Genomic DNA, 13,412 nt, shown 5'->3' with positions numbered 1-13,412 from the left:
ATTGCTGCAAGAGGTGCACATTTCGAACAAAATCTTCATTAAAAAGTTTATAAATAAAATAATTAAAATAATAAATTAAATATATTTTTTTCTTTTTTCGTGATTTCCTGCGAAACAAAGCAAAAAGGAGCATATGTCTATAGGACTTTTTTTCTTAGTTTTTTACTCCTCTACACGCTCCCGAAGTTTTGCCATTTAATTTGGAAACACCCTGTATATATATGAGCCTGTTACATCCTCGAAATACAAAAAGAATTTCTAATTTAAAAGTTACAAAAGTATCTCTAGAGAGAAACGTTCGAAGTGTTAATATACAGTCGGTTTAAAAAGTTCTGAGATTGGATTCAGGAAAAATCGAGAAACAAGATATATAAATTTTATTAATAAAAACTTTCAACGTAGTCCGACCTCAATAGACTGCTCATAACATTATTTAATCGTTAAAAGCTTTTATAGAAGTCATCTTTTGAAACAGCCTTTAATACGCTCGTCACATTGAAATCTATTTCAAAGTCAATTTGTGTGTGTGAATGTTCAAAATATCGTCGAAACTTCAAAATATCATCGTTCCTTTTTTGCGTTTTTAACTTTGAAAGTCAAAGCTATCTGCATCAAAGAAAGTGACCAACACGTCCGAATTTTGAATTTTACCTTTATACCTGGATTTTTCACTTTAGTCAGTTTTGTTTTCCCTGAGATCAATTCTAGGTTTGAATTTTGAAACAAAATTTATTTCAAAATACGAATCTGAGGCAATTCCTAAGTTTGGCTTTTAAAACAAAATTTGATAACAGCTCGCTGTTCTATTACAAAAACTTTTACAAGAGAAAAAATCTAACAAAACCTACATAGCCGTTCTGAAACATACTGCTTGCAACGCCGTGAGAAAAATCGCATGAGTGATCAAATATTGGTACTAAAAAGTGTCGGAAAAATGGCGTTACTTGTATATTCAGGAAAAAATTAATTTCAGAACTTTTTAAACAAACCGTGTAAATAATATGAATCTAATTTCTAGTTAATTTTATCTAAACTACAAAACATTTAATATTAAAAATCAGTTATAATTTTGTTAAACAAACAACAATTGTAACTTTGTCAAATTTGTAAATTGTAGGAAAAATGACGATATATGTTTCTATTAAAGTGTTAAGATAATATAATTGCATGCCTGAAAATGACTGAAATTGTGATTCTACTTTGCCAAAAATTTGGCTGCATGAAAGATAATCGTTCTTAAGGTGGAATATGAAGTGATTCGTTAATGCCGTGGAATGCTATTGTATATAAATTTTACATATAAGTGAGCGAGATTACATTGAGCGCTAAGCTATGGCTTTAATGGTCATCAAGAAGTCCAATTTGCGATGCTAAAAGCTTTAGGACAAGTTTCTAAATCTTCAGTCCGTTATACACCAGTTTAGACTTTCTAGTGGTCAATATTATTGCATTACAGAGAGTAATAAGAGTAATTTCAATTTTTAATCAGTTTTGTGTTATTACAACGAATCGGAAATGAAGACCCTAGGTCAAGCTTTTTAGTGCTAAAATAATTTTGTGTGAATTTATGTATTACATGTATCTACTATAATACCTCAAAACGCGTATTTTCACTTTAAATGCGTACTTACATATTCCTATATATGAGTTATTACGAAGAATATTACTAAAGCCTTGGTGATCTAAAGTTTCAACTCTAAAGGCATAGGAGCTAACGCTCGAACAAAATGCAAAAAATCCTTAAATTTACGGGTTCGATCCCCAGCGCAGCGTGGCCGAGGTAATATTTTTCGCAATGAAATTATTTACAGATTTTAGATGCTTATTAGCATAAGAATATTAAAGATCAATCTAAGATATAAATTCATATAATTCAACATTAAAGGTCTAGCGTGACTGTTTAGGGTCTTTATTTTCGATTCGTTGTCTAATTACATTACGGTCTTATAAGACACTTTGTTTTGTGTTATTACATATTTTATTGAACTGTGTGTGTGTGTGTTATTAAAAAATACTAAACACTATACTCTATATTATTTAAAAATTAAATTTATATTATGCTTATTTTTTTCTTTCCTTTTAAATTAATAATTACATTATTTATATAAAAGTGTTTATAAAAGTCCAAATTATAAGTATTTTGTTAGAAGTGTGAAATGTACGAAAATCTTGTGTTACATTAATTAAGGTCTATTTTCTTGTACGAAAAATTTACGTATCAATAGCAACAGTATCATTCAATATCGATAGTGTTCTAGGGTTAATTAAATTAATTAATTTTGTTTATGTGTAATAGATAGCTCTAATGTAATAGCATCAATATGAGAATCTTGCTAAAATTAGCATTATATAAAGAAATTTCTGCTCTATTACGGTCTACATATTCGTTCATTATGTAGATTTGGAACGTTGATTAATATTACCCCGATCTATACGCTACTCCAATATGAATTCGTGCGAATAAAGTGCATTATATTATTAACCTATTCTCGAAACCGCGCAGCTGCGTATCGGCTATCTGTCAATAAATTATTCAACAAACTGAAAGAGTCCGGCTTGATAAATAACAAATTTTATAAGAGTGCTACTTGCAACATCATGTTTTCTTGTAGGTTTGCTAACACATGTAGTTAAGATAACGACTTATCGAGGAAAACGATAGTATTAAAAAACAGATTACTCATATATATATTTTTTGTGTGTGCGTGCGTGTGTGTGTGTGCGTGTGTGTGCGCGTGTGCGTGTGCGTGCGTGCGTGTGTGTGCGTGCATGTGTATACGTGTATTTAAGTTATTTTTCTAATATACAACGATATTGCCTTACACGTATATTCATATTCATAAGCAGTAATAGTGAAGTACCCCTTGTGGAAACATACTATTGAATTAATAAAAAAAACTTGGAACGAATAGTATGCATTTTTCATTCGAATAGTTTTCTCAATTATTTCCAATAGTTTTTTTGCGATTCTAATAATATTTTTCTATTACGTAATACACCTATTAAGTAGGGGAGACCAGGGATAGTAACTCATTTTTCAGTTTCAAATTTTTATAGACGAAATTAAGAGACTTATCGAAAAAATGAATTCAGTTACTACATACATTTGACTATCTAATAATATTTTAATAATAAGGGAAAACTGATAATTACTATGAAAAAAAAATGCATTTTTCTAATGCATTCCATCTGATTTAATTAGCCCCGGGACCGGGATAAAATAACTGATGGTATGGGGTAATTTAATTAACATTATTAAAATGAAGATTAATAAAAATTTTAAGGTCTTTGACTACATAATAACAAAAATTTTATAAAAATGTATTTTAAACACAAACATATTTATTATAAAATAAAAAATGTATAACTTTGTACTAAATGACAATTTATCTAATTCGAATCGTTATCCGAATTACAGTTATAACAAACATAATACGATAAGTTACCCTTTATGCATTTAGAGTATCCACACACATGTTCACAAAATTATCCTTTTAATTATTCTTAATATTTTCACATTATTATTACTAATTCTATTACACTTAAAAATAATTTTACCAAAGAAAGAAGGATGTATGAACATATATGGATATGTTTCATATATAATTATATTATATATGTTTATGAATATTTATACATGTTTGTTTGTCATATTGTTATTAGCCCCGTATTGTGGTTAGCACTATGTGGTAGCTACTAACCCCATCCGTTCATTTTTTAAAAACATTAACAGTATATAACAAAGACAGATAAACAAAAAAAATCTGTTGGACTTTATTAAGTAAGAACTATACGTTTACTATCTAAATGGAAATAAAATATCTCAGACAATTATATACGATTGTAAAACAAAAACTTTAAGAATAAAAATGTTTACTTACGATTTTTATACTGTACGATTTTTTTAAATTGTAGCGTAACTTCTATCATAGATGTGTTAGTAACGAGATGTTACAGCAGACTGAGCGGCAGTCGCTGCTACGTGCTCAGCGTACGGGTTTACGCGTGTCTTGCGCGATTTGTTTATAACGTAGCCTCGATTATTCTACTTACCCCTATAGTTTACTGATCCCGGTCTCCCCTACGTTAAATATGCTTTTATAACGTATACGAGATTGCTATCAAGTACTGTTCTAAAATTCCATTTTGCTTAGTAAATTTGAAAGTTTTGATTGACTATCTTGAAGGCAGTTTATGTGATAAATAATAGCTCGCTGTCTTACATTATGAGACGAGGATGAATTCTTCATTTCAATTTAAGCTTTAACAATTTTGGAATTCGTACTGTCTACTTTTTACAGAATACATCTCGAGTATTATCGCATGAAAATAGTTAAGATTTTAATTAGAATTAATACCGATAATTTGTTCCATATATAAAGATGTACAAAAAGAGGGGGGTTTATAAATTTAAAAGAATTAGGATATAACGCTTCAGTGCTAATGAATCGACAGTGAAGCGTTTCCTTTATAAGCATTTTTCTCCTTTTTGGCTCAATATTACCGAGAAGAACTTCACAGCTATCTGTGATTTTTCAACTGTTCTTTACTAGCAGATTGGTTCGAGCAAAAAGAGCAATCTTCATAAAAAAGATACAATCGAAATCTACGAATAGAAGAAAGAAAAAGAGTCGAGAACGAAGTGAATAAAAGAAGATGAAAGGTACATCAAGGTGGAAGCACACAAGAGGCAGAAAAGAGACATTTCTCTTCATCAAAAATCAATTCCTTAAGGACAATAAAGTGGCGATAAACTCAGAAGATAATATCGACATTACGTGATATACGAACGAGATAAGAATTATAGCGACGGGGAGGCATTGGAGCGCCCCGTTGATATCGTGAAATCCAAAATTAATTATAGCTAGTTATGTGTACCCGGCTTTTTCAAGAATTTTCAGTAACCATGAACGAAACTGCGAAAAGCTCGCGATGAAAAAGTCGAGCCGGATTATCTCGCGACCGGCGTAGACGTTGAACGCAAATAGAGTAAATAATTAATCACCGTCCGCCAGCTGCATAAAAGATAATTTACTTTGCAGGCAGACGGTTTGATGCATCAGTGCGACCAAATGCTGCAGCCAAAGAAAGAGACAGCTAGACTACGTTTATGATATCGCACGTTCGCGATGTTCGTCAAACTACTTTTCCGAAAACTCGAATGACGTATCACAAACATGTGCCAACAGTTCGTGTCCCCTTCGATTTTATTCCATTATGCCAGATGATATTAAGACAAGGAACAATTCGATATGCCTTCCATCTCGCCATAAAAAAAAACAAGTATAGGAAAAAGGGCAAAGCGAAGGGAGGGAAATATAGTGAGGGGATCGTGATTTCAGAGTGCATTTTTCTGCTTTCTCGATTTTCTCGAACTCATCTCTATCGCGTCCTTATCTACCCTACAGCACCCTCCTTTAACCCGCCTATTCTCACATTCTTACTCCCATGCAGTGCCTTTGCCTTTTTTTTGCACCCGAGGGAAACACGGAGTACCTTTTTAGGGAGATAAAGAAGAAGCGGTTGTCTGGCGCGGATGCTCGCCTACGAAGCAGTCGATGCATAAGGAGACGAAACGACAATAGCAGCCGCTGCATTCTTGAGTTTCTAATCTACTGATTGCTCACTCACACGATTCGATCGGTATATATCGAAAGAATCTGTGAATCGATCTGCCGTACGAGTTATTTACGCATAAAAGTGACGCGTGCGCGAGCAGGAACCAATTCTCCAACTATGAATTTAATCCTAAAATATTAATAACGATTGTTCCGCTTACACACAGTTTTTGTAATTAAATATGAATAATAATGTTGACTATCGTAACACATTTTTCTGTATTTTACATTAAGCATAAAACCATATAAAAATTAAATACGTTATTTAATATTAACGTATTAGAATTAAAATTAAACTTTAAAACATTAATTTGAGAACTTTAAAATGATAAATGCAACTGTGGGTACGAGCACGACAAAAAATTTCAATAAAATTCTTCCAGTTTGATTTATAAGTCTCTAATTTGACTCATAAATGAAATAAAACATTTCTACACAAATATCTGACAAAATCGCTCAATTAAATCTTTCTTAAAAATTTCGTTGCAAAAAATTTTCCTAATTTTTTTGTATTTCATACCAATTGGATTTAAAATATAATTATTCAGCCTAACCGGATATACCCACTTAAATTTTTACTGCATTCTTTCCCTTTCATGCACGTTGCGACGGCAGATGTATTTTTTATCAGCGATATTACAACGCATTCTCGTAAATGGGAAGACCGCAGGCGATGGAAAAGTAACCGGTGTAGTTATTGATTTTCTGTTAACTGGCTATTTCGCCGAGAGAATTACCGCGAACGCATTTTCAACGTGTCATTTGCTCCAACGTAACATGAAGCTACGAGAAGATGCACAGAAGAATCTGTGCACGTAACCGTATATTTATCGTTTATGTAACAATATATTCGCGTATATTTATAGTTGCATAATTGAAAAAACGTTTGTTTTCCAAAAGCTTAGAAACTTGCTTTGTCGACTCTCTAAGATTAATTCTTATATTTATTTTACCCAACAACCATTAAAGGTACCAATCGTAAACATTGATAATGGATAACATCCATTACAGTATTTTTCTCTTCTGTCGAGTATACAAACTTTTATCAAAGAGGCTTTTACTCAGCAAGAATTTTAAACAAATAGTTTTACAAAAAATGAATATCATGCAAATAAATAACATTATGTCTTATATTTGTTGCCTCATTTTAATGAAATCTTCTTTTAAAGATTTTTTAAATATTCGAATCTTAAAATTTAAAATAAACTACATAAACAATTTCTTCTTAAACGAATTAGTTGAACAAGGAAAAAACAAAAAGATTTGATTGCACTCACCAGTTTCAACCATGCGTTGGTCGTAAGTATTTGGTTCTTTTCATCCTGCAAAAAAAAAAACACAAATCATTATTATTTTATACAAGTACTACAAAAATTACGTGATACATGTATTGTGTCGTATATAATTATAATTCAAGATATATAATATATTTTTTATGATATATTTTTCTTCATATAAACTTAATAACTTTTGATTCAGTTGTAATATAAGGATAATAAGATGCACATAATTACATTTCTCTTTGTTAAGATAATATTTATTCATTAATTTACGATTTATTCGCTCATTTTTGTTAGAGAACGTATAATTAATTGTTTACGATTCATTATTTTTCTAACTTTACGTACTAATAATTATGTTTGTTACATCGTTCCATTTCTTTATTTATTAAATTTCATATTTATTAAAATATTATTTCTAGTACAAACAATGTTCAATGATGATACTATTGATGCTACGTTGTCGATATGTACATATATATACATTGAAAAAAGTCTGGGCTGCATTAATTGGAAAATATAGACAAATCAGAATTTTATAATTAAACCTATTATAATTCTAGTCGAAATAACTAAGTCCAATTATAACGACCACAATTTTAATTGATATAATCAGAATCTATTGGTTTGCTCATTGTTAACTATGAATTTTTTCAGAGTGTTTATTATATATACATATATATATATATATATATCTCTCTTTAAATATAACTCGTATCAACACACATACACACACATCCTATAAGGTAAACTCGGGTAATTTCCATACGGAAAAGATGGCCATAAACTGTAATTTCTCCAATAATTGCTAAATAGTGCATTTTTATAATCGTTCTCAAAGATAATCAATATTTACAGTAGTTTATGTGCGTACTATTTCAGTACACTCGAAATAACAATATTATGAATATTACGTAATATTTTTACTTTTGACTGTCTGAAAAGTTTTGCATGTATCCACTAAAAGCTGCTATAACATCGAATAAATTACAGCTAAGCTATGTATTCAACGTTATATACATAATAAAAATACATAAAAATACATAAATTGTAATATGACCTATAATTTGTATTTTCATTTCCACACACACACACACACACACACACACACACTATTTATTTATATTATAAATACTATCACCATTCTTCCATCACAGTTCGGGAAAGATAGCCATTTACTAAGTAACACACATATACACAATTACACACACACACACACACACACACACACACACACACACACACACACACACACGCACGCACGCACGCACGCACGCACGCACGCACACACACACACACACAATCTTTTTTAAATTATAGAAATCTTTGTTTGGTTTCCTTAGTCTATAAGAATTTAATAATTTTTATGTTACTATTGCAATATAATTATATATATATATATTTGTATTAAATATATGGAATCATAAGTTTTATTTATCATTTTAAAATGTTACATGCATCTTTAACATAAAAAAAATATATATATGGTATATCGTGGCATAACTTATCCTTAAAATTTAGGAAAGATGATTAACATGCATACATTATACTATGTTGATAATATTAAATTTCTGTTAAATGTTTTCTTTTTAATTTCGATAGTATTTATTATTTTAAAAACTTTAGTGAAGTTATATGCATCAAATACATTAAAAAAATAACAAAAATAAAAGTAATAAAATTAGAAACAAGTCCATTATATAAACATCAATATACGAAAAGCTCCACTTATTAAATATATATAAAATAATATTAAATAATAATAAATATTAATTTATTTATTTTCACCTTTATTAATAAACATTTACAGCTATATCTCAGTAACAATGAGTTTGCGGACATACGTTCATATGAACTTCTTTTCATATGATTTGGGGGGATTTTCATATGATTTTTTCATATGTTTTGATGTGGGGAGTTTGACCTAAAATTTGTAATCTTACTTTAGTTACACTCTTGTATATGTACTTTAAATCAATTTATCTCAGAAATATGACTGCACGCCGATTGGTTTCGAACTTTCAAGACAATCAATCTAAATTAATAATAATTTCCTCTCAAATTTAATTAGAAGTGTCTTAAAACCTGTAAAGAACTTATTGCGAAAATAAAAGTATGGTACGTTTTTTTATTTTAAAAGACTATAGCCATCTTATCCGGGTTTACCCTATCTATTTCATTCACGTTGATGCGCAAACTCAGTCATACGTTTCACTCGATGCAAACAGCACACGCATATGACAAATATTTATTCACAAAATGAGTTGGACGTGCGATTTAACTTCACTAGTGCGCACTCGATAACATGTATTATGTTCACTTAAAAAACTTTAAAAGCACTAAAACAAAGTTTGATCATATTATTTAAATATTCATATTGTGTTCAACGTAAAATTTTAGTATAAAAAATCAAATTAGAATTGTTGCAATTTAATATTGATATGCAACATAATTAGGAATATAGTTGGATAATTAAATTAAAAATTATTCATCATTAAGAAGAGATATAAATTAAAATTTGAAGCTGTAAGTTATATAAAATTGTTATTGTAATAAAGATTTTCCAAGAGAAAATATTTGATTTTAATGTACGCGCAGTAAAGGTTTCTTTGCTGCGAGAAACCTTACAATTGCTTTATTCGGACAGATTGCATATAAAATATGCGGCACTAAGAAAATCTGAAGGATCGTGACAAAGGAAAAAGTAACGACAGGAAAATGCGATCCAATTGTAAGAATCCCTGCTTAGAAAAAGATAACCAATAACGGCGAATTGCCTGCTGTAAATTTTCTCTCTGGTGGTTTTAATAGAGTTGGTTGAAAAGAATCGTTCTCTCATGCTGTGTTATCGAGAGTTTTGAAGTAATTTACAAAACAAAATAGTGTTTTCGGCATCGTTGCCGACAGACAAACTCCATACTCCTATAGGCAGTCGCATTAATTGAATTTTCCGGGTGCATTTTGCGTTACTGTACAAAGTAAAACGAGAATAAATTGGTGAGTAGCTTTTGAGAAGATCGAAAAGAGTGAGCAGTAAATATTTTCTATTTGAAAATCTTCTCTCGCAAAAAACATATGACGTCGAACGAAAAATAGTACGACGCGGTTTACAAGTTGTGCAGATGCGTTCTTCATGTTTAATTTAATCAAAATCTGTTACTATATTTGGGGGGCTAATATATTTAATTATATTAATAATTTAAATAAGTATTTCATCGTTTATACTATAATATACCTACACACTCAAGTGATTGTAGCAAAATTTAATTTAAAAAAATAAACTAATTTGAAAAATTAAGAATTAAGAATTATACGAAAAGGTGCAAATTTAAATTGCAATCTTCTCGTAAGCGATTCGAAATAATATTCAATCAAGTTTATATCATTAAATTGTATTTGAAAATACATGTTTTCAGTAAAAAAACAAAAATTTGATTTTATCGTCAACGAAATTATATTTCGCACTAAATACAAAATTATAATCTTTAAAAAAAAATTTAAATTTGACTTAAAGTAATTTTCGATTTGTTTATATTATTGTGATTCGTGAAAGAGATTAAGGAACTTGTACGAGATAAACTTTTAGTAAAAAAGCGCAATAAGTAAGCTCGAAAGAAAATGATTTCAGGTTTTTGTAAAACTTTTGTTCTGTTTTCTTGTTGTACAGTATGAAACTTAATGACGAGGATTTTGCGTGACAAAGATACCGGTCGTACGATTCGCACATTTCTCTTGCAGTCACGTCTTTTCGCGGCGCGCTTCCGCTTCCGTTACGTCAACGTTCTTTATGTATGAGTAACACGGACGCGTTTTGTCACGACTGACTCATTGGCGCGACATAATTGCACCTTGTGACAAAGACTAAAAACTTACGGCATAGTGCAATGTTCATCACTCGTAGTGTCGACTTGAATAAAAACAAATGAAATTACAAGTGATGTTACAAATTAATGTTTGTTATCATACGCATTGCTGTCATCTCGCGAATCATGAGATGATCGTAATTGATATTAACAAAGTTATTATAAATATTTCTTGATTCTAAATAAGGTTGCAATAAATAAATAAAAATCAATTTCTTTTTTTAGAATAAAAGCGAAAGAAAGATATACATATTTTCAGACAAAAATAATGTTTCCGGAACATTTATAAATTCTTCAGTTTTTCGTAACAGACAATGTTTTACTCAGTTGGGTGTTTTATATGTAATATATTTTGCGTTACAAACTGTCGACATGATATAACAATCTATCACACGCGCTGAGCTCAGCTCAAAACGAAATCCGGCAAGAGGAATGAATAAAAAGTGCGAATTTCGCGGCTCGCTTTGCCGTCTAAAATGATGCGAAATTGGCATACGGATTCCCCGTGACGTCGACATTATTCGACAGAATTTACGAAGATACACAAAATGTGCGATTTCTGATCGATGAAAGTCCAAGAGTTTTATTTCGCGGCTAACAATGGTAGCTAACAATGAATACTGCATTTCTTTCGTTTCCCTATGAATGAAATATATTACAGATTGAATTTTTATCGATTTTACCGTATGGGGAGACTGTCCATGAAAGAAGCCGTTCAAGTTAAATAAATACCTATCTACGTACCGTTACAGGATTTATTCACAGAGAGGAGCAAGAAATCTTAATTAAAGATTACATTAAAAGAGTGATTAATCAAGATAATTAACGTCATCAGGCGCTGACAAAGTACATAAACATTCGTCAAGTGGAAAGGCGAGACCGTTTCGGAACAGGAGTTCCTGCAATATACACTATGATTAATCGATCGAATGTGTCATGCGACGCAAAAAGTTCGACGACGCGTGTATTTTGACCGTATAATGCACAAGTTGCATATGTGTATTACATGAGCAAAACCTTGAACCTGTCACTAATAATTTACAGTCGCTATATATTCTATTATTTTCTCGCATTTTCTCGCATTTTAAAGAAGAAAGCACGAAAACAATATTAAATTTGGACTATGCTTCGATGTCATTTTTCACTATTTTTATTTATAAAGTGTATAATTTATGAATTTCATGATAAATAATATATTATATTTTGACGTTAAGAAAAACAGTAAGGCAGCTGAAAATACAATGAAAATATCTTCGGTGAGACCAGAATGTGTCTCGCTCGATTGCAACAGAAGTAAACCAAACAGTAGTACGACTCGACGCCATATCGGCCATGAGAAGTAGAAAAAGTCGCGACTAAGCGCGACTAAATGTTTACGACCTACCGCCAAACATAAAAAGTTTATAGTACGCTGAAGAACTTGGAAACGAAATTAAGAAAAGTGTAACCGTTGCTTGCGATATTATATTATATTTCAATGTATTGTCGAAGATAAAACCTGCGCGATATGACATTTATAGTAATTATCGTAATAAACATTGTAATCGTATTCATATAATGCTATGTTTATAATAAAACAGTTCCGAGAGTTAATATTTTTCGCGTAAATAATAGTGTTGTTTCATGCTCTTCAGCTACGCAAAAACGTGATTAGTTTTATTTTACGACTTCCACGAATGCCGAAAGTTCTGTTGATCTTGTTTCGCCATCGCGTTCTCTGATTTACCCAACATACGGAATTAAGTTTCTGCCATTATAAACTTTTCTACTTATGTGACCAATTAAAGGGTCTCCGCTTTTACGAAAGATCTCGCTTTCCAATTCCGACATCAAATGAAAGTTTAAATTTAATATATTAACGAAGAACTTTTTCGGTTGGTACTTCAGTATTTATTAAATTACGTGGAGTGCCATTTTAATAAAGGATTCAACTGAGATTAAATAATGTCAAATTCATTTTCAATTAAAACTAATATACAGATTTTTGGGCAGATCATTTGTACACAAATTATAGAAATCAAAAACAAAATTTTATTATAGCACCTGTTCTTCATTGAGGATTTCTCTGAATTCTTTTGCGTTAATCAAGATGCCGGATTTATATTAAACACATACATACAAGTATATACAATTTAGCGATATCTTTTAAATAAAAAATATAATATCGATTCTTTTGGTTAGTCAATCGACATAATGGACTGAGTGTTCCTGCATAAAAAAATATGCGTTTGCTATAAAGAGAATCTACATAAAAGCATCTGTTTTGTCTGTCTTTTCTGTCTGGCGTTTCATTGGTAATTTAATTTTAGCAGAAGACAAAATTGCGAATGAAATACTAACAAAATCAAGCATAAACCCTCTTCCTATAAATCTTCTCATTTTACAGCGTATTTTTCTACAGGGACGCGCACACTGTTAAATTTATAATGTCAAATTATATTCAATTGAGTTATTTTTAATCATTTCTATAGGTCGCTACTGCTCCTATTCAATATATTGTTGATTTAAATAAAACAATGGAGTAAATAATTTAACTAAGAAAATGTATTAAATTTGATTCAAATTTAGTTTATTATTTATTAAGTGCATACGTTAATACTTATTTACAATAAAACGTTATTTACTTTAAAACGGTCCATTGAAATGAATTG

General features: G+C 30.4%; 1 protein-coding gene across 1 annotated transcript in view; it reads right to left on the bottom strand.

Moving 5' to 3' along the window:
* nAChRalpha6 (nicotinic acetylcholine receptor alpha6) overlaps window positions 1-13,412 on the bottom strand; it is a 286,941-nt gene that overhangs the window by 168,056 nt on the left and 105,473 nt on the right. Inside the window, 1 exon segment of the mRNA XM_018447235.1 lies at window positions 6,896-6,940. Within this exon segment, the coding sequence (XP_018302737.1) occupies window positions 6,896-6,940 (45 nt within the window).

This window comes from Mycetomoellerius zeteki, unplaced genomic scaffold (genome assembly GCF_001594055.1).
Source record: "Mycetomoellerius zeteki isolate Tzet28-1 unplaced genomic scaffold, Tzet1.0 scaffold20, whole genome shotgun sequence".
NCBI lineage: Eukaryota > Metazoa > Arthropoda > Insecta > Hymenoptera > Formicidae > Mycetomoellerius > Mycetomoellerius zeteki.
Note: the sequence above shows the minus strand (reverse complement) of the source record. Positions and strands in the feature narration are given on the sequence as shown.